This window comes from Scleropages formosus, chromosome 8 (genome assembly GCF_900964775.1).
Source record: "Scleropages formosus chromosome 8, fSclFor1.1, whole genome shotgun sequence".
In the NCBI taxonomy this organism is placed as follows: domain Eukaryota; kingdom Metazoa; phylum Chordata; class Actinopteri; order Osteoglossiformes; family Osteoglossidae; genus Scleropages; species Scleropages formosus.
The window spans coordinates 85,341-105,441 of record NC_041813.1 but is presented as its reverse complement, the minus strand read 5'-3'; the positions used below and the strand labels follow the sequence as shown (position 1 = coordinate 105,441).

General features: G+C 39.3%; 2 protein-coding genes across 5 annotated transcripts; both read left to right on the top strand.

Moving 5' to 3' along the window:
- Positions 1–451: 451 nt before the first annotated feature.
- Positions 452–9,868, top strand: hif1an (hypoxia inducible factor 1 subunit alpha inhibitor). 2 transcript variants are annotated; one of them, XM_018738004.2, is made up of 8 exons: positions 452–932; positions 3,237–3,487; positions 4,137–4,285; positions 4,630–4,775; positions 4,925–5,031; positions 5,827–5,890; positions 6,086–6,196; positions 7,535–9,868. In XM_018738004.2, exons 1-8 carry the CDS (start codon positions 750–752, stop codon positions 7,589–7,591), a joined length of 1,068 nt encoding a protein of 355 aa, XP_018593520.1. In that variant the 5' UTR covers positions 452–749; the 3' UTR covers positions 7,592–9,868. The 2 variants fall into 2 exon arrangements, with proteins under 2 accessions (XP_018593520.1, XP_018593519.1); XM_018738003.2 differs by having other exon boundaries at positions 4,137–4,288.
- A 2,813-nt stretch (positions 9,869–12,681) lies between these two features.
- Positions 12,682–19,366, top strand: cuedc2 (CUE domain containing 2). 3 transcript variants are annotated; one of them, XM_018738018.2, is made up of 10 exons: positions 12,682–12,731; positions 14,844–14,929; positions 15,055–15,198; positions 15,456–15,517; positions 15,634–15,752; positions 16,031–16,099; positions 16,885–17,055; positions 17,246–17,310; positions 17,605–17,665; positions 18,453–19,366. In XM_018738018.2, exons 2-10 carry the CDS (start codon positions 14,856–14,858, stop codon positions 18,597–18,599), a joined length of 912 nt encoding a protein of 303 aa, XP_018593534.1. In that variant the 5' UTR covers positions 12,682–12,731; positions 14,844–14,855; the 3' UTR covers positions 18,600–19,366. The 3 variants fall into 3 exon arrangements, with proteins under 3 accessions (XP_018593534.1, XP_018593536.1, XP_018593535.1); XM_018738020.2 differs by having other exon boundaries at positions 18,450–19,366; XM_018738019.2 differs by lacking the exons at positions 17,246–17,310; positions 17,605–17,665.
- Positions 19,367–20,101: the final 735 nt, after the last annotated feature.

The following is a 20,101-nucleotide window of genomic DNA, read 5'->3' as shown; positions in this document are numbered from 1 at the left end:
GTTATACTTTAATATGATAATATATTATAGTGTAGAGGTACAATATCACGCAGCCATGATGGATGATAGTATAATAATCTAAAGTTCTACACAATAAAATGAAGAATTCTGCCAGATTGGTATGGAAGGAATTTAAGATAGTTTGTAAACATGATTTGTAAAAGAATAAACATTTGCTATTTTATAATTCATATAAAATTTAAAAGCGAATAAACATATACAAATTCGGCACACCTCAAACAGATAATACATGGAAAATACTGCGACTTTTATTTACAGTGAACTGTCTGTAGATTGTGAGACTAATCTATAATGTAAGTAATGTAATACAGTATGATGTAATTAAACTGTAATGCAATTAATCCTTCGGGACACTGGATGTCGCTGTGCTTTTATACAGCGAGCGCCGCACTTCCTATATAACCCTTTACGTCCCTGCGTGAGTCGCTTGAATTGATCCCTCCTCTGTCGTTTGTGTTTACGGTTTCGTTTACTTGTGCAGCCGACAGCGGTGCGACTGTTTCGTGTTGCTCTCTTTTAGCCTTTCGAGTGAAGCTTCGGATGAAGATCTGAGAGAACTTAGTGAGGGTGTGTTCCGAATTACACGTGCCCTTGCTTGTTCGTTAGCGAAACGAACGTGAAAAGAGGTATCATTTTTAAACTAACTAATAAGCAGCAGCGAAACTAACTAAGCCTCCGGCGCAGCGCCCAGCAGCAGCAGCAGCAGCAGCAGCAGCAGCAGCGGCAGCATGGCAACAGTTACCGTGGTCCCAGAAGGGGATAGTTCGGCTGCGGAGAGCGGTGCCGCATTCTCCGACATCCACAGTGCGGGATGGGACGAATCGCAGCTGAGAAAGTACCCGTTCCAGTGCAGGCCCATTCCAAGGCTCTCCCAGAACGACCCCCGAGCCGAGATCCTCATAAACAATGAGGTACTAGTACTACTGCCTGCCGCTCTCTCTCTCTCTCTCTCTCAGTTAGCAGTAGCGTACGGTAGAAATGCTGCTGCCGGTCCTCGCTGATGCTGCCTGCCTGGCATGGCGAGCAGCACTTGACGTTGACTGGCTTGTATCATCATCATTCTGTTTCTTCTTTTTCGTTACAGTTCTGGCTTTTTCTTCTTCTTAGTGAATGAATTGCTTTTCACATCATCATCATGTGCTTCTTCCATACGGTTTGTCACGACCGGCGTACAAGTCAAGTAGTAGTTGTGTTGCGCACCTCACGCCACGATTTTCTGAAACGAGCTAAAATGCCTGACGTGACGAGGCCGGGATGTGACTGATGATGTGACTGATGTGTCTCCTCACTCCTGTGTCGCACAGCCCGGTTGAACTCCTCTGTGACTCCGACTCCGGCCTGCATGATTTTTGTCCCTGAATTTCTGCTTCCCGCCGCCGGCCGGGCTTTTCAGAATGCTTCGCGTTGTCAAAACAGTAGCCAGTTAGCATCTAGGGAATTTGTTGTAACTTGTATGATTACAAGACAAGTTAACACTAGACTAGTACTTGTTTAGTTAATAACTCCATAGGTGGGGGAATGTCGCTGAACTGTCGTCACACTTGTATACATTATATATCATAACCTGCTCATCCATGATTTTTGTGTGACTAACAATATACGTCATCGATGGTTCAGTCGTGGAATTCCGCTGTTATATACAGTTTTTACACCGAGCTTTACTGTTACACTTAACGATACCCGCACTAATTACACACACATTTTTTTAACCTCATTCAGCGGTATTTCTACAATGCTAATGCTCAAGGAGGTGTCATTTCAACTGTACGTTTTGTTTGAATACACTTTTTTTTTAAAGAATTTTTTTAGTGACCAACCCAAATCATATTTATTGGCGCAGACATTCGAGAAATGCAGTATTTCTCTTGCCTGACTCTTATCAATTTGCCGAGACGAAGACTAAAAATACAGTGTATACACACTGACTCAGTATAATCACGTCGAGCTGCCTGCTTTGTGTAACGCAGCGTGTCATACGCACAGTATATTGCCGTCGTGGAGCACTTTCACTACTAGTAAGTGCGAAAAAGTGTGTGTGTGTGTGTGTGTGTGTGTGTGGTTTTTTTTATTTTTTTTTATTATTTTTTTATTTATTTTTTTTTTATATGCCGGTGTCACAAACAAGTTTCTTTTTAACCTTTTGGTATTCCCAGTTCTCTTTAAAAATGTACAAATAGGTAGTTTAACCTTTCTTGAGCAGCTAATAAGAACGAGCCCAAACAGAGTAAGTGAGTATAAAGCGGCTTCTCGGGGCGCGCGGGCGGCTCGTTGCTCCGTTGAGGCGCGAGCCGTGTTCCGTGTGGCCACGTGCTCGCGCAGGCGACGTTCCTGCAGTCACGTAGCCCTGGCGCTGCGGCGCGCGCGGCGCGGACTCGAATCGCCTGAGGAGGGGCGTGGATCTCGGCTGCTTTGTGAAAACGCCTTCACGTCAGGCAGCTCTTTGCAGAAATACACGTTTCATACTTGATGAAAACATGATGCGTTATTAATCGTGCATCTTTGTATTTTGCTGCCGTAAGTGCGATGAGACGAGTCTTCTTCTTGTCAGCCTTTCTTCTTCAGTGTATGATGATGTCTTTTTTTTTTTTTTCCTGTTTTTTAATTCTGAGATGAACAGTTGGTTTTATTTTAATAAGAAACAACCAGAATAAAGTTTTAAATGAAAGGATTCTGCCCCAAAAAACCTTTGGGCTTTGAATTTCACATAAGAATCTCATTTCACCGGTGATTTTCTCTTACCAAGAAGAACTGTGTCGTAGTAAAACGGGCCGATTGTGCAGTAAAACACAGCTACCATTTCATATTCAAATTCATATTCGTATATTTCTGTGCTGCGCTACTGGGCTCTACTCATCAGTCCGAATGACTGACACGTCTGTTGTCTGAGGTGACTGACATTGTCAATAAAGTGACTCGTGACCGTGGTCCATGGCATTTCCACACGAATCGAATCGAATGTGCTTACGCTGGCAGTAACGTAACGTGTTCGCTCTTGGAATGATGTGGAAGTGCAGCTTCACCTGTACAGCGCTGTGTTTCTTCATGAAAGTGTTGCGCGTATTGAAAACATTTATCCATTTGCAGGCTGCCAGAAGGAATAATTTCCAACACGAGATCCAAGGGAATATTACTTTTATATGTGACTTTAAATATGATGATGATGATGATTGTAGGTACCTTCAGTTGTGAACAAAATGTCATTCTCTGTTTTGCAGGAGCCTGTTGTGCTCACAGATACCAGTCTTGTGTGTCCAGCACTGAAATGGGACCTCAGCTACCTGCAAGAGAATATAGGAAATGGCGATTTCTCCGTCTACATAGCTCAAAACCACAAATTCCTGTATTATGATGAAAAAAAGATGGCAAACTTTGAGAACTTTATACCACAGTCTCAGCGAGTGGAAATGAAATTTTCCGAATTTGTCAGCAGAATGCATCAGGCTGAACAGTCTGGTGGCCGAGAGAGGTAACCGATCACTATTAACTGATAGTACGTGTGATTACAGGATAAAACCCACCGTCATACCTACAGTCAGTTTAGTTTTACTTTGCAGCATGTTATTAAGATACAGTATTGATTTAGTACTCAGAATGTTTTTGAATTTGACAAAGTTCCCCCCCAGTTTAAAATTGGTGTTAATGCAAATGGATCACATCTTCTGTTTGGCAGATGTGAGTCACTGTATAATGTTTCTGGAAATGAAATGACGAAGCCAGTTTTCATGGACTGGTTGAAAAGAACGGGAATGTAGTTTTGGCTCAAGTAGAGCTCCAAACTGTACTCTTCTGTGCTTTACATACAGAGTATCTTGTCCAACTAAGGGTGGTTCTCCAGACAAACATTAAAGTTTAAATATGAAACACTGTCACTAAGGTTTGTCCATTGTATTGTTTGCAAAACCAGCCTTTAATAACATTCTAAATGGGTTTCCTCAGTGGTTTGTGTAAGGGATTTGTTGTGCATGATCATGATAATGTTTAAACCTTTTTTGATTTCTATTCAAGAAAAGATGGTATAAATGCCTCACTGTATTTCTGTAGAAATGTTTTTTTTTCTTTTGTATTGCTAAAAAAAAAAGTTAAATGTGTAAAGAGAAGCTTATGTATTATTTCAGGGTTTACTTGCAACAGACACTGAATGACACAGTAGGAAGAAAAATAGTTATGGATTTTCTGGGTTTCAACTGGAACTGGATCAACAAGCAGCAAGCCAAAAGAAACTGGGGACAGCTGACGTCTAACCTTTTGCTCATAGGCATGGAAGGTAGTAGTCCTCCAGTGGTTTCTCAGTTTATTCACAAAATTTGTCACAATCTGAGTGTGATTCTAATGTTTTATTAAAGTCCACCAGGCAGTATAAAACAATGTGACCATGGTAGGTAATGTAACAGGGTCCAGTTCCAGGGTAGTTATCTTTTCTAGAAAAGATTGTTAGATTAAAAAAAGTTAATTTTTTGTATGACTGAAGTGTCTGCTAAGCTTATGAATTCTTTTTAAATCTGTATTTTGTATACTCATGTTAAAGTTATGTATGACTGTGTCCTGTAATGACATTGGAATAATCTATGGGTGAAATTAACATTTTAATTTTTTTCCCTCTATTTCTAGGGAATGTGACTCCAGCACATTATGATGAACAACAAAACTTTTTTGCACAAATTAAAGGCTATAAAAGATGCATCCTCTTTCCACCAGATCAGTTTGACTGTCTTTATCCATACCCTGTCCATCATCCATGTGACCGGCAGAGCCAGGTAAAAAGATCAGAATATTTAGCTGCAGTTTTTTTTTTTTTTTTTTTAAATTGAAGCATATTTTGTATGTATTAAGTCATCCTGTATTGGATTGCAAGCTAAACAGTACATTGATGCATTTTAACAAAAAAAAAAAACTGCTTTTTCAGGTGGATTTTGAAAATCCAGACTGTGTAAAGTTTCCTAACTTTAAAAATGTCTTTGGATATGAAGCTGTGGTGGGTCCTGGAGATGTGCTGTACATCCCTATGTACTGGTAAGACTGTCAGTGTTATTTCAAGCTTTTTTCATGATTTGAATTTTCTCCCCTCCCAAAAGAAGTTCTGTTAAACATTTAGTGATTTACAAACTGCATCTTGCATGAAAAACATTCATAATCAGTGCATCTAAGCTTATCATAGTATCACTGTATCCAATTAAAGGAACAAAATTTAAAGCGGGGAATGTGGTGAACCTGCTTGTAACTTGCTTTATGGTTACAATCCATAACTTAATATTAATAATTTTCTTCACTACCACCTACTGATTTATGGGAATGAATGTGAAATTTATCAACAAAATCCTCATTTCTTGGCATTAGAGCTGGCTGGCCCCTGCTAGAATACCCCAGTTGGTTGTCTGCCTTTGACAAATCTGCTGCGGTGAACTCCCTTGTGAAACCATAATTTTATTACATGATTTATGAGGGCTGCAGACATTTTCTCTTGTTGACAAAACTTGGAGAGCCACCTGATGGTTCCATGGGCTGCAGTTCACCAGTCTTACTTCTGCTGTCTTGCCTTTTCACCAATCCTCTGGTCAAAATCAGTGTCTCATTTGGTTCAGATGTAATGCTCTAAACATATGACATAACTTCCATCCAGAAAAAAATGCAGTTAGTAGAACTGAATTTCAGAACCCATTCTATTCAATCATAGATAGGGTGCTATTTGGATATGTTGGGATTAATGCATAATCACAGGTAACGGGTAAGTTTTGGCTTTATTTTTTATGTTTTTAGAAGTTCAACAAATGTACTGATTTTATGAATTTTGTTTTCTGATTATCATAGGTGGCATCACATTGAGTCCTTGTTAAACGGTGGAGTAACGATCACTGTCAATTTCTGGTATAAGGTATGGCATAGGTATAAGTGGACATCTCATCCTGTTTACATTAATTCATTTAGCAGACTCTTTTCTCTAAAGCAGTGCACATTTCTGAGAACAGTACAAAGATGCATTACATCACCAGAAGGATAGATCTGGATGCAGAGACTAAAGATTGAACTGAATCACTGCAGAAATGTATTAATAGTGTTTTTTTCCTAGGGAGCACCTACTCCAAAGAGGATAGAGTATCCATTAAAAGCTCATCAGAAGGTTGCTATAATGAGGAACATAGAGAAGATGTTGGGAGAAGCTTTGGGGGACCCACATGAGGTGCTTGAAAGCATTTTTAAAAAAAAAAAAAAAACTTTGGTGAACCTTTGATTATTTTAGGGGTTTTAAATGTTTGTAATGGCTTTTACTTCAGTTGTGAACTACCCTGTGACAAATCAGACCTTTAAAGAATAGAAGGAAACGCCAAAATAATTAGAAGTGGCATTTGTTTAACAGCCATTTGTTGTTTACCAGCCATATAAATAAATTGCTAAACTTTAGTGTCCACATGTTGGTGATTCCTGATTGCAGTAAAGTTGAAAAATCTTCTCTTCTGCTTGGTTTGTCAGGCTCCAGAAAATTGAGGAAACAAGTGTGGTGGTTACTGTCTAAATTAGCTATCTTTTTTCTGTGGTTTGTAACCTGAATCCAGACATTCTTTGTCGTTCCTTGGCCAGACCATTGGTTAGTCTTCTCCTCCTGTGGTTTTTGCTCCTTCCAAATTTGGACAGTTTTCAGTAAAATGTTTAGTATATGTAATTATGGTTATGTATGAGGTTAACTACAAAAAGTCTTTGTTTTTAGGTTAACTTTAAATTAAATAATAATGAAATAAAGGAATGAGACTACTGGAATATTTCGTCGTAAACAAGCTGTCTTGCATGATTTTAAGACTTGCTGTTTTTTTTTTTTTTTTTTTTGGTCTTCAACTGAATGGAGGTCCATGTCTTTTCAGTATTGTGATAGAAAATGGAACATGTTTACTGAGGTTTACTAGTTGGTGGTAGTTGTTTACCTTAGTGTAATATGGATGTAATTTTAAAAATTTAATGTTGTGTGACTTTCAAGTTAAACAAATTTAAAAATCTATTCTGTAAAGCATTGTCCAATTTACAGACCGGTATAGAACCAAAAGACTTTAATTCAAACGCCATTCTGCAGTACTGGCAGTATGCAAAAAGGTCATATTGGAGTTCCTGCACCAATTTACGGAAATGATAAATGATTATCACTGAAGCTCTTATGTGCTGAAGATGTTACGTAAAATTACAAGGTTTGCTGCTAAAAGCCAATTTTCCTGAATAACTTGTAGGAAATCGTAAAGTGTGTAGCTTGGTTGTGAATGGGAGCTGAGATTCATAGTTAGTACTGGACATGTTATGATACCTAATTTTGACAGGATGAATATGCTTATGTGATCCTATAGATTCAATTTACAATAAACATTACAGTAAATGTAATAAAGGGCATAGAGAAGGAACTTTCTATAAACCAGCATAAAATGTTAGAAAAAGTTCTGAACATGTTCTTCATACAATACAGTACTGGATTTTTTGAAAATGCATTTTCACGGGATTATATTCTAATAAAGCAACATGTTTCTTTGCTCCTCTTCAGGTTGGACCTCTCTTGAACATGATGATCAAGGGGAGATACGACCAGAACTTAAGTTAGTGTTGCACTGTTTTTGCTGTGCTTCTGGGCGCGTTAATTTTTGTGTATGCATGTAGACTATGGAGTGCATGCATAACTGACATGACTTTTGCCAATTCATCACTCAGTTTTGATTGTCTTGCAGTTGTCATAAATACTTCTGCCTGCTGGAATGCAAAGATAAGGTCAGATTTGATCAGTAAGCATTCTTTTAATTAAAAGATATGCTATGGAGTAATTATTACATCAGAGGATGGGGAAACATTGTGAAAGCACAACTTTGAATTTCAGAATTTTTCATTTAATTATGACTTTTTGTGGAGATTGTTACTTGACCTAATTGCATAAATTTAGAATATTTTTCAATTTTGAAGTTTTTATGGCAAGCTCATATAAGTTGTAGTTTAACCAGAGAATAAATGCAGAAAATTGCACTTCTGTCCTTGTAAAGCAGTTTGTTTCCATACATAGTGTTGGTATCCGCTTGGTAATTTATTTTTGCAGGAATTAATTTTGAAATGTCTTTGGTTATGAATTATTCCAGTTTCTGAATTTGACATGCATTTTGACAAACAATTATTTTACAGTGATGTTTTGCATTAATTGAATGACATGGCCTGAGTTGTCAGAAAATGAATACACTGAACATGAAGTTGAACATGAAGTTTGGGCATACTATTGTGCTATCTGAGATGTGAGGTTAGTATTCGATTCTCTGTAAAACAACTTAATACCTTTCAGGAAAGTTTACCTTTCTGGCTGGCTTGATGTCTTTAAATTTGTACATTAAAAGTTTTGTATTTTTTAATTTAGAAATGCTTTTAATTATTTTTGTATTCCATAATTGTCTGCCCAAAACATTGTAATCTTGTACAGTTTCTGTCCACAACTCCAGCCATACCTGTTATTTAGCATTTCTTTTTATCTCTGTATGAAGTGTGGAATAAAAATGTCATTGTCATGGATTTTTATTGAATTGGCTTAATATGAAACCATCACTGATGAAAGACTGCAAAAAGCAAGTAAGGTGGACTAAGTGGAAAATGTATAACTCATTATTTTGTTTTCCCTCATAACTGTATAGCAATGGTAAAACAAAAATGGGCCATTACCCTCCAGCCTGCTTTGAGTAATAAAAATAAAAGCTGAAGGTTACATTTTCCATCTGTTGTATTCTAGGACAGTGAGTGTATCTGGAAGGGAAAAAAAGACTTCCTGAAATAGTAGATCCCTTGTTATGAATATCATCACAAACCTTTTGTACAGAGCCAAAATAAACATTGCTAATGTCTCTGCATTGTAAAAAATGGGTTGCATGCAAACTGTTAAAGCTATACAATATTTATATTGCTGCTATAAAGGGAAGTTTCTTTTTTATCCTATAATTGCTATTTAAAATACATTTCTTATGACACACATTACATTTTCTTTGTAACTGGCAATATTAAGACCTTGACTGAAATGCAGTTGTAATGATGGTGGAGGTGGAATTCACAAGAATTGTGAAAGTCTACTTTTTCCACTTTATCTGCAAGAACAAAAAATGTGAACAGCAAAAAGATAACCAGTATTTTAAATTAATATAAACTTAATTCTGAGGTTGCCATCAGATTTAAATATGTACAGTCCATAAATTTCCTTTAAGAATGTGTGACACAAACAGTGTCAAACATGCATTAATACTGTATGTATAGTTTGGTAATAATTTGAATGGAAATGATTGTGTTGCTCTTGTGGTTGAGACCTTGGTTGCTCTCAACACTAGCTTTTTAGTCCTACGGCATCAGATTTATACCAGTAATAAAAATAGGATGGACAGAAATTTTGATTCTGCTGTTTATATAGGAGTTTAGAAGCATATATTGTGTTGCCTTAAAATTAAGAAATGCTCTCAAAAGGTTTATTAAAGGAGTGAGCAGCCTGTTTATCTGTACAACAAAAGCACTACTGTTAGCAGCTTCTCCCCTCTCTTGCAACGTCCTGGAGCATCTAGATGATATTCTCTTTTCTTTGTTGCAGCGATGCATAGAACTAAATTTTTAGACTTATTTTGTATATGGTACTCAGTGACGGGGTACATTTTGTAGCTTGCTTTACCTAAAGTTTAACCTGAAGTTACTGATTTTACTGTATGGTGACCTTAAACTTATTCTGCAAAAAGTTCTGAAATAAACATTGGAAACTAAACATAAGATTTGAGAAATGCAAGTCTTTTTTTCTAACCATGTGTTTTCACCTGTTCATTGACCCACATAAGAGCAACTTTAATCACATTACTTAATGCAATACCACCGAAAATACTTCAGTAAAACCTCTCATCATAAACATCACAGAGATTATTCACTTATCTAAACAAACATCTTTCTAAATACAGAGTGAAAAAACAGTTTAAAAACAAGTTTACCTTTAAAAGTGTTTTAAGAAAAACAGTATAAAAAAAAAAAAAAAGTAAAATAGAGTTTAACCCATAAGGAAAGTACCCAAGTGTTATCTTAAACTTTTACTCTATCATTTTCAGTTATAGAACACAAACATTCATACCACACACATTTAAAACATTAATTCTAAAATGGTATGAAACATAATAAAAAAATTTAATCAATATTCAAACAATTTTTCCAAATAAAATTCTCACCCTTCGCCAGCTGTTAAGTGGGACTCTTCCCAAAGGCCCTGACAAACTGAACCTAGGGGGAGACTCCATCTGAGACAGATCCATAATCAAACCTGAATGGTCAGGTACCACTATGGAGGAGGGAGGATCTTCTTGGCAGTTTTGGGGGGTCGCAGTCAGAACTGACACCTCAGTGGAGCACCGAAGATCAACCCAGCCTCACTCCTGCACCTCTTCTTTTTCCTGGTCATTTCCGAAAAACCCTTGTGCATTATCCGTGTGGCCAAGTGTACTTGTGTCTTCTTCAGCCAGGGACCCCACACAAGTGCCCAGTGAAGAAGGAGACCCAGCCACACTGGCCTTGGACAACCGCTCTCTTACCTCAGCTCCCGCCGCTGGTCCCCCATGCTCCACAGTGCCGCCACATGAAGGCTGGGCTCCTCCGCCATCCCGTCAGCACCGCCTCTGCTCGCACCACTCCCACGTAGGACGGCTTGCGCTAAGGGCAATTACAGGAAGGATGATCCTGTCCCCCTCACCGGGCACAGCGGCAGGGGCCTACACAGTCCTTGGCCAAGTGGCCAGTCTCCAAACAACGCTGACACTTGATGTTCTTACAGGTTCTGCTGGTGTGACCCTGGCCGAGACACAGATGGCAGGAAGGAGGCTGACCCCGATAAAGTAGGTAGCTTCTTGCCTTGCCTAAGGTAAAATATATTGCTGGGTGGCTGTACCGATCCATCCCCGCAAAGTCAGGATGCAGGATGCAAACTAAAAAACCTCTCTGTCCAGTCCAGATGCCCAGAATGTTCCGGTCTTCTTCGTGTCCGGGGAAGACGTTGGCGAAATCCCCCAGGAATGCTGCCACGACGTCTGCTAACACGAAGGGCTCGAACATGTGGACAGTCACAACTCTTCTATCTGTCCTCCAGAGTGGCTCGACAGAATAAGGCAGCTGCTTAGAATGCATAGCACTCACCCCACGTCTCCAAAACCCTTCGGTAACATTCATCAGTGTCACATCGAAGAAGGACAATGGCCCATTCCTTTGGACGCACACAGTGTGATCAGCTGGAAGTCCCAGGAGTCTAAGGAAGATCTCCTGAACGAAGGGTAACCGCTCAGGAAATCCATCGATGTCATCCTGGTTCCTCCACTGGAAGCAGATGGTGTTCTTTAGAGCCTGCATCCTTCAAGCTGCTGTCCTGTCATCTTCCCCAGGGGCCACCGATGTATTCCGAGTTATCTAGAATAAAAACAAACTCTGTTCTCTGGTGCAAGCCCTGCACCACAGTCTGAGTCCAAGGATATTTTGTTTTTCCAACTGCAATTGAATGTGGAACTTTGAAACTGAAGAAGCAGAATTTACCTGAGTAAAATTAACAGACACTCTTAAGCTGTTCTTACAGTAAGGGAAGTTATAAGGTGGAGTGCATCTGATTTTGCAGAGGAGAAGGTAACTGGCTACATTCTAGCATTGAAATTTGGGGCAATTTCATGTCAGTTCAGCTACATTCTCAGCAACCCACATCTAGACCAGTTTCTTGTTTCACACGTAAAGCTTATTGTAAACAATGGTTGTCAACAGAAGGCCTTGACTTTAAGAGAGCCAGTGATATAACTCCTGAGCCTGCCCATGGCACACCTGACTGACAGGACAAGTTGAGCATCAATAGTTAAGTTAAACTTAGTCACGCACTGTTTAGTTTGACAGGCACTAACAAACTAGATTAACCTGCATGAAACAAAGGGCATGTCTGCTGCAGACAAAGAGGACAGTCCTTAGTTAAATGAATACTGTTTCAGAAATGGAAGGTTCCATGACCATGTAAGTCGCTTTGGAGAAAAGCATCGGCTACATGAATAAATGTAAATGTGACCAACAGAGCATACTGCTAGAGCTCATCAGCAGCACAATGGAGAAAAGCCAACACCCATCCATGTCTGGCTTTGGGTCAATGTAGGGATTGAGCTCCCTCCCTCTCTCAGAACTACTGAATCCCTCTGGACATTGAAGCAGGGTCTCTAAACACATGTCTTCTGGACCACGGTGGTGCTGCACAAACTGACTGCTTTGCGAAGCCCGTCTCCATCCCTCACTCTTAATCCGTGGACGATATGCCCCGTGGCGTGGTTACATCTTGATGTCCATTGATTGCTTGCGAGAAAAGCACCCACTCAATGAAAAGACTAAAGAATATAATGCAAATACACAAATGGAATGGTAGCAGTAGCAACAGCTCCGAGACAAAGCAAGGTGCTGGAGTGAAGGTCAGCGAGTAAAAGCGGCCACAACAACAAGTACATTCATGTTTGAGAAAGGCTAAAAATCAGCCTTAAGGACAGGAATTTGTATACTATCGAGGTGAAAACTGCAGCTAGAGAGGCGATGGTGCGCGTGTTGCGTCTCTTTTCGAGGACAGTCCGCGCAACACCAGTCGCGCGCCTCACAGCTCACCGTAGCTCCGGGCGCGCCGTGATGACGTCACCACTGGCCCGCGCATCCCGCGCTCAGCCTTTCGGACGACGGTTCGGCGCTGCAGCGAGGTTTGTTTATTATGTCCGGTTCAGCACTACACTCATCATGGTTTCCTTACGATTGTAATGTCTTGCGAGTCAATGAATGTGACGAAAGGAAACTAAGTGACTCAGGCTGCGACTTTCTGAAACTATAAATATATAATATCATCATCATCATCAACATCATGATGATCATCTCTGATGGACCTGGCTGATGTGATGGTGGTCATGGCACATCACCCCACACACACACACACGCACTGCAGCATGATGATGATGATGATGATGATGATGATCGTGCTCCGCTTTGCTTTCAAACTTTCTCCATTTGATTTACATCGATCGATATTCGGTTCTTGGTTCAGCTTCTTCAGCAGGTGTTAGCGGGTCTAGTTTGGTCCGTGACATGTTACCCTGCTACTACTAGTACTGCGAGCACAGAATTATTCTGCTATATATTCATCATCATCATCATCATGCTGGCTTTTGTTTACAACACACACACACACACGCGCGCGTAGTAATAAACCTGCTGCCTCTAGCCATTCTGTCAATATTTGACTCGTGTTGGCTCATCATGACATGTAAGTTTGAATCAAAAAGATGCAGAGTAGATTTCTGTCCGAACGATGAAGCAAGAAGAAGAAGCTCATTTCCGACATTCCGTCAACATGACAACGATGACGTGCTGCTTGTAATAGCAACTTGTAATAATAACCGGCGTTATTATGGAATAATTACTATAACGTACAGCGGTCATACACAGTGTGAAGCAGGAGATGTTTTTGCGCACAACTGACCCGCGTAGGCTACGTAGCTTATTATATCGTAGATGCTCAGGACAAGAGACTTTTGACCAGGCACAGCTGAGCTGTAAAAGTCAGTGGCTATAGGCTATATATGTCAGCCGGGACCACTTTTCCTAACTAGCGCTGACACAGACACAGCGCGGTTAGCACACTTTGAGTTGGAAAGGAAATATATTATGGGTCAGAAAAAGTCCAGAAGCCTTCCATAAGTAATAATAAGGCCCGTTTTTAAAGAGTCGCGGCTCGGGAGGAGAAACGAGGCCGCGGAGGGCGAAGGAGCAGCTGTGCGCTTGCAGTCCCGAGTCGAGTGGCCCGGCCGGCCCGGGCTCCGCCGCATTGCAGCTCCGTCCGTTTTTATTAAGTTCTCCTCTGGAAATGCCAAAGTTAGCGAGCCGTGCTGAAGTCACCATCGGTCTTCTCTGCCATTTCTCAAGTCGGTCTGAACTTGGAACTTGGGCCTCGGCGTAACCTCATCTTCATTTTGGCGCCATTTTCCACATGGACGGGAAACCGCGAGCGCTCACTGTACGCTGACTGTACTTTGACAGGCTGACGCTGAAGAAATGGTGCCGGAGCGAGTAGCTCGGCTGTCTCGCAGAGCCTGGGCGGCGCGAGAGGACGTGCGTTCCATCCCCACTCAGTCTGCGTGGAGTTTGCGTGGGTTCCCTCTGGGTGCTCTGGTTTCCTCCCACGGTCCAAAGGCATGCTGTTCGGGTTCACTCATAGTGTGAGTGTGTGTGTGTTCCACTGATGTATGGATGAGTGACCCATTGTAAGTAGTGTATCTAGCAGTGTAAGTGACTGCGGTGAATAAGGTGTGTGGGCTCATAACACTACATAGAGTTCACTGGAGGGGGTGCGATGGCGCAGTGGGTTGGACCAGGTCCTGCTCTCCAGTGGGTCTGGGGTTCGAGTCCCGCTGGGGGTCCCTTGCGACGGACTGGCGTCCCGTCCTGGGTGTGTCCCCTCCTCCTCCGGCCTTACGCCCTGTGTTACCGGGTAGGCTCCGGTTCCCCATGACCCCGTATGGGACAAGCGGTTCTGAAAATGTGTGTGTGTGTGTGTGTGTGTGTGTGTGTGTGAGTTCACTGGAAGTGCTTTGGAGAAAAGTGTCTGCTAATAAATACATGTAAATCTAAGTGGAAAATTGCAGGTGAAAGTGCGAGCAGCTGACATTTGCAAAGTGGCCACGACGTTGTTTTTGCGGTGTTTTGCTGTGTCTTTTGTTGGCGCCATACTTTCTTCTTTGGCTTGCCTTTATCATATGTACCTTTTCACTAACTAGCACTTGAGTTTTTTTCACCACGTTGCGATATGTTTTTGCCCCCAGTTTCTGCCATAAATGGACCTTCATAAGATTATTCATCAAACATTAAATGAGCTCATCCAGTCCTGTAATCCCAAAGCAGATCTAAGGTAAGATTCATGGTAAAAGCATGCACTGCAAATACCTTTTATTTTTTTTTCTTAATGCTGATTTAATTCAAAATAAAGATAATGTCTTTCTCAATATGTGCTTTTCAATATTTTTCTGTGCACAGCTCCCTAGATGATGTTCTTCTTTCTTACATCACTGGTGTGCTGGAGAACTTGGGGTCCCAGGACAGTATGGAAGAGAACTTTGATGTTGAAGTCTTCATTGAAATGCTTGAAGCATACATCCCAGGCTTCGCTGAAATTGACAGGTTAGAATACTGTATGTATACTAAAGGTATATACTTCATGGTGAACCTCGGTCTCTAATTTGAGACCTTTTCCACAGACTAAGTAAATAATAACGTGTCTACTGTTTTTTTCTTCGCTTGGTTACAGCAGTTGAGTGTAATATTCAAAGTGGTATCTTTTTCTTTTTTAAAAAAATGTGTTAGTGATGCAATATGTTTTTTACTTCATTGTCTATTTGCTGTATTCTTAAATATAATGCACGGTGTTATTTTTGCAGCGTTAAAGTATGTGAGATGATGTTTAACCTGGCATCAAAATTAGCTACAGCACGAGGAGCAGGTAATAAAAAACAGTATTATGCATTAAGGCTACAGAGAAAAATTTTTATATCTGAAATATTTTTTGTGATAATTGCACATTTAAGTAATATATGCATATGTTCTGTTCTTTTAAAGAACATTTTGAACCAAAGACTGCTTTAAAGGTTCCATTGCTGATAGAAAGCAGTGCCAGTGGGACTTCCATGCAAAATACACAAGACTTATCCACACAGGCAGAAGGAGGCACAGCAAAGGTATCACGAATCCTTAGTATTTTTATTTAAAGACCCTACCCGGTAAAAGTCTATTCAGCAGTCATTGCCTATGAAAACCTTGCATATTTTGCTCTTGTCATGATGGCATAACACACTGGAAGCTTTTTCACCTGCTATTTTAACATGAACTTTAATTACCATCCTCAGTGCCAATTCTCTCAGTTTGTGGTATGCCAGTTTGACGAGACCTGGTATGAACTTGGATACAACGGAATTCTTTTGCGATGCTCAAAATGCAATCCCTGATCAAATTGCAGGCAATTCAGGAATCTACTTTATCAACTGAAGCTAAAGGGAACAAAACAGCTGTCCCAAGGCTCATGCAGGTAGGCAAGATCATCTAGCTGAAGTGGTATAAAGTCACATTTCTTGTTATAATTATAAAATATGTTTATGCCATCTGCTAGAAGTAACACTTCAGCAACACTAATCACTAATAATTTAGTTTCTCTGCTCCTCAGTTACAAAAATGGTTTCTGAAACATGGCATTATTGGAGCTGTCATTGTTTTCACAGTTGGTAAAACTATTTGCTCTGGATCATCCCTTTTACCACATCTAAGTTTTCTTTCACTTTTGAACTTCAAAAAGTGATGTCTAGATTTTCTTGGCTCTTTTAAGTTAGTAGCTGTGTGTCTTACATGTATATATTCATTTAGCTGATGCTTTTCTCCAAAGTGACTTTCAGTGTTAAGCCACTTACAATTTTCCTGTTTTTGTTTTTTTTTTATTTACACAGCGGGGTAACTTTTAACTGAATCGGTACAGGGTAAATCCCTTGCTCAAGGGTACTATAGCAGTAGGTGGGATTTGAATATGAAATCTCCAAGTCCAGGCACAGTGGCTCTAACTGCTGTGCTACCCGCTGCACTAATGGTTACAAGCAAATAATATCAATACAAATTCCTTACAAAGGGTTAACATCTGGTCATTAACGTAATGTATTTAACATTTTATGAATACCTAGTGATTTGTGGGGGGTAAAAATTCTGATGTAGCTAAAAATGCTTCATTTTCATGTTGCTGAAGTCTAGTTTTAAATGTATTTATTTTCTGGAAACAGAGAGATACAAGCCCTTTAAAAGTAATCTTTCTTTTATTGTTGTACACAGAAGAATATTAGTGGAAATGACAGCCAGGTGCAGCATCTCCTTGAGATGTTCCCCAAGTGCAGTGTGACGGAGGCCACGAGTGCCTTATCTATTGCCAAAGGAGACATGGAGGAGGCAGTCCGACTCATCATCGAGGGAGATGTTCAGCTCAGTCACAACCCCCCCCTTAATGTGAGTTATTCAGTAACCAGTCCCCACAGTATTATACTTTGTACTGGGAAAAAATGGAATTTTCACTCTGGTTCAGAAAGCCAACTGTTTTTTAATACTGCTGAGAAGATTTCTATATATACATCACATTAATGGCTAAGAATGAAGTGGGCTGAAGCCTTTATAATTCTTAAAAAATATTTTTTAATAGGCAAACAGTTGGAAAGCCATTTCACTAAAAGCCGACGAAAAGCTGAAAGCAGCCATTCTTGAGAAGTAAGCCTTGTCTTTATTTATGTTAGGTAGCTGTAAGTAACTCCTGTTTTGCTAAGCATTTTTTAAATAACATTTTAACACTCTCAACATTATTATCACATTGTACTGTACAGTTGATAATGGCTAACCTGTTAATTAGCCAAACTTACATTCTTAAATTTAAAACCATATATAAATGAAATATCTAAGGACCTTGAAAACTTTGAAAAAAAATCTTTCATTATAAAGATGAAGTATAATTTACTGAACTTCGTTCATTGATTAATATAGTTTTAAAATGTGTATTTCTTTCAGGTATATGTTAGTAGACAATGAGGAAGATAAGAAAATTCACAGGCCTGTAACTCCTAAGGATGTAAGCTGTTTCCTTTTTCCCCCAAGAAAGTGCTATGTTGGAAACAACCCTAACCGTCCTGCATACCAGTTTCAATGCTCCTGTACACTGCACAAAAATGCAGAGTACAGCTTGCATCATTTTGTAACAGATATGCACAATTGGTGTTCCAAACTGAAAAGGATTTTGTTCCTATGTGTTGTTGGGTTGTCTGTTTTCAGTGTAAATCCGGTGTATTAACTTCCACATTACTCTGGAAACAATGACAATGGGGTTCCAGTGGTGGATCAGTAATTGTAATAAATATGTAGGTTCTTTGCTGACTTATTTACTAAATATAAATTAAATGTGATGACATTTTATGCAGCTTCTAAACCTTTTTTGAAGACCAGCTGAGCTGTATACCTCCCACTGATTTAGGTATTCATAGTTTGCATGGGTATTTTTACCTGGCCATTGCCTGTACTTTTTTACAGACCTGACAGAAGGGTGATGGCTGCTAGTTATGTCAAAATGTTGCCCTTGTTTGTCAAGATGACGTGTAGCAGGGCGCATACTTCACTGCATAATTATACAGAAGTATAGGGTAACCTGAGTTCTTACACATGATGACACTTTTGGTATCGATTAGTCTGTCACAACCATCTAGACCAGATCTTTTAAAGAAGTCTTAATTAAGTTCAAGTCAAAGAGTTCTATTATCATTTAGCTTAAACCTTTGTCCAAGGTGATATACAGGGATAGATTTACGCAAGGCAAAATTTAGATCTTAAGCTTAACTGGACTTTCTCTTGTTTTTGTTAAGCAGGCACCCAAGAAGCTGGTGCGCTACCATGGTAATCAGGTGGTCAGTACCAAAGGGGAGAGATACCACCAAGTTAAGAATGAGGAGACTGAGGAAGTGAAGAAAACATACATAAATCTGAAACCAGCCCGCAAGTACAGATTCCATTGATAATGAGCTTCACAATTAGGGCAAACCAGTTTCTAAGAGTGTTTTTATTTCTGTGGCTTTTTAAAAAATTAACTAAGACCATTGCTGTTTTTTTTAACACTTAATACGTCATCGATCAGTGACAAATGATCGATCTCATTTACCGTCTGTATGCGTGTGTGTGTTAAATCTGTGATAGATTGACTAACTGGTAGGCTGTTTCATTAAAACACCGGAAATTCTTTGGAGAGATTACAGTTTATTTCACAAGACACGCCATCTAGCAAGCTTTTGAATTAATTCATTGTTTGAAAGTGATCAGCATTTGAAATTATAGTGCAATTTTAACTGAATTGCCTCACAGGAGTTACTTGATATCCTGATGTTGTGCCTCAGATAACATCTGAAACACCATATTCTCATGCTATAATGGTAAAAACTACAACAGAAACTGAAATGCTTCAAGCGATATGAAATTGGGTTTTCTACCAAATCTCAATATTGGGCCCCTGAAGCAAGATTTTTTCTTTACTGAGTAAATTTAAGATGAGATGATGACATTTTGGGCAGCTACTATACCTTTCTCTGAAGACTCACTGAGCTGTATACTTCCCATAGATTTCAAGTTTCCATGGCTATTTTTGACTGGCTATTTGCCTGTACGTTTTACACACCTGTCAGAAGGGTGCTGAAAATTTTACATGCATATATGTAGATTTTGGCAGATATTTAAAACACAATGTGTTTTTAGTGCTTTGATTGAAGTAGCCTTACTGATTATGAGAACACCACCACTGTTGGTATTTCATGTGTATTTGATGTTTTAGTGTTTATATATTTACTTTTAATTAAAAATGGTTAAAGCTTGAATATATACTGTCCTTTTTTATTTGTTTTGTAATTTGTTGTGGTTTCATCACTTAATGTGCATTGTTGTGTCATTCAGACAGCTGCTTATTCTTTGCGTTTCAAATTTTCCGAAATGCCTTTCCATAAATTCTTAAATTTGTCTAGTGTGGCATGGAAGGGCTTGTTTTTAAATTTTCTATTTTCCCTGTTACCTAGTTTGTTTTATGTAGCTATCATTGGCAACAAACTCCTGTTGTTATTTACAACAAGTTCTACAATGAAATTTGTAAAGCCCTAAAAGTGAAAAATTAGGCAAGTTTTTAGAATTTCTCGTGGTGAATAACATACTTGGTTTGTTAAGTATTTGCTTTGTGCAATTCTGAATTTTTTTGGCATGTACACAATTTATGATTATGGCAGTAAAACAGATAAAGATGACTTTAACATTTTTTTGTTTCACAACATTGTTTTGTTTTAGACAATTATGACTTAAGAAAATAAAATAATTAACTGCAATTAATTTTTCTCCACATGCAAAGCCATAATTCTCAGGTGCCCATCATGCATCTAAGAACTCCTTAATGCAGTTTTTTTTTTCTGGTTTTGTTAGAGGTGAAACCACCTCAAAGTAGTAATTTCTTGCTTACTCAAGTTTTCTTCTACACACAGAGCAC

Bases quoted from the DNA above. Each gene is read 5' to 3' on its own strand.
- hif1an (XM_018738003.2), top strand. From the start codon at position 750: ATGGCAACAGTTACCGTGGTCCCAGAAGGGGATAGTTCGGCTGCGGAG. The intron at 5,032-5,826 runs GTAAGACTGTCA...TGATTATCATAG, and splicing joins CTGTACATCCCTATGTACTG to GTGGCATCACATTGAGTCCT. The intron at 6,197-7,534 runs GTGCTTGAAAGC...GCTCCTCTTCAG, and splicing joins CTTTGGGGGACCCACATGAG to GTTGGACCTCTCTTGAACAT.
- cuedc2 (XM_018738020.2), top strand. From the start codon at position 14,856: ATGGACCTTCATAAGATTATTCATCAAACATTAAATGAGCTCATCCAG. The intron at 14,930-15,054 runs GTAAGATTCATG...TTCTGTGCACAG, and splicing joins AATCCCAAAGCAGATCTAAG to CTCCCTAGATGATGTTCTTC. The intron at 17,666-18,449 runs GTAAGCTGTTTC...GTTTTTGTTAAG, and splicing joins GGCCTGTAACTCCTAAGGAT to CAGGCACCCAAGAAGCTGGT.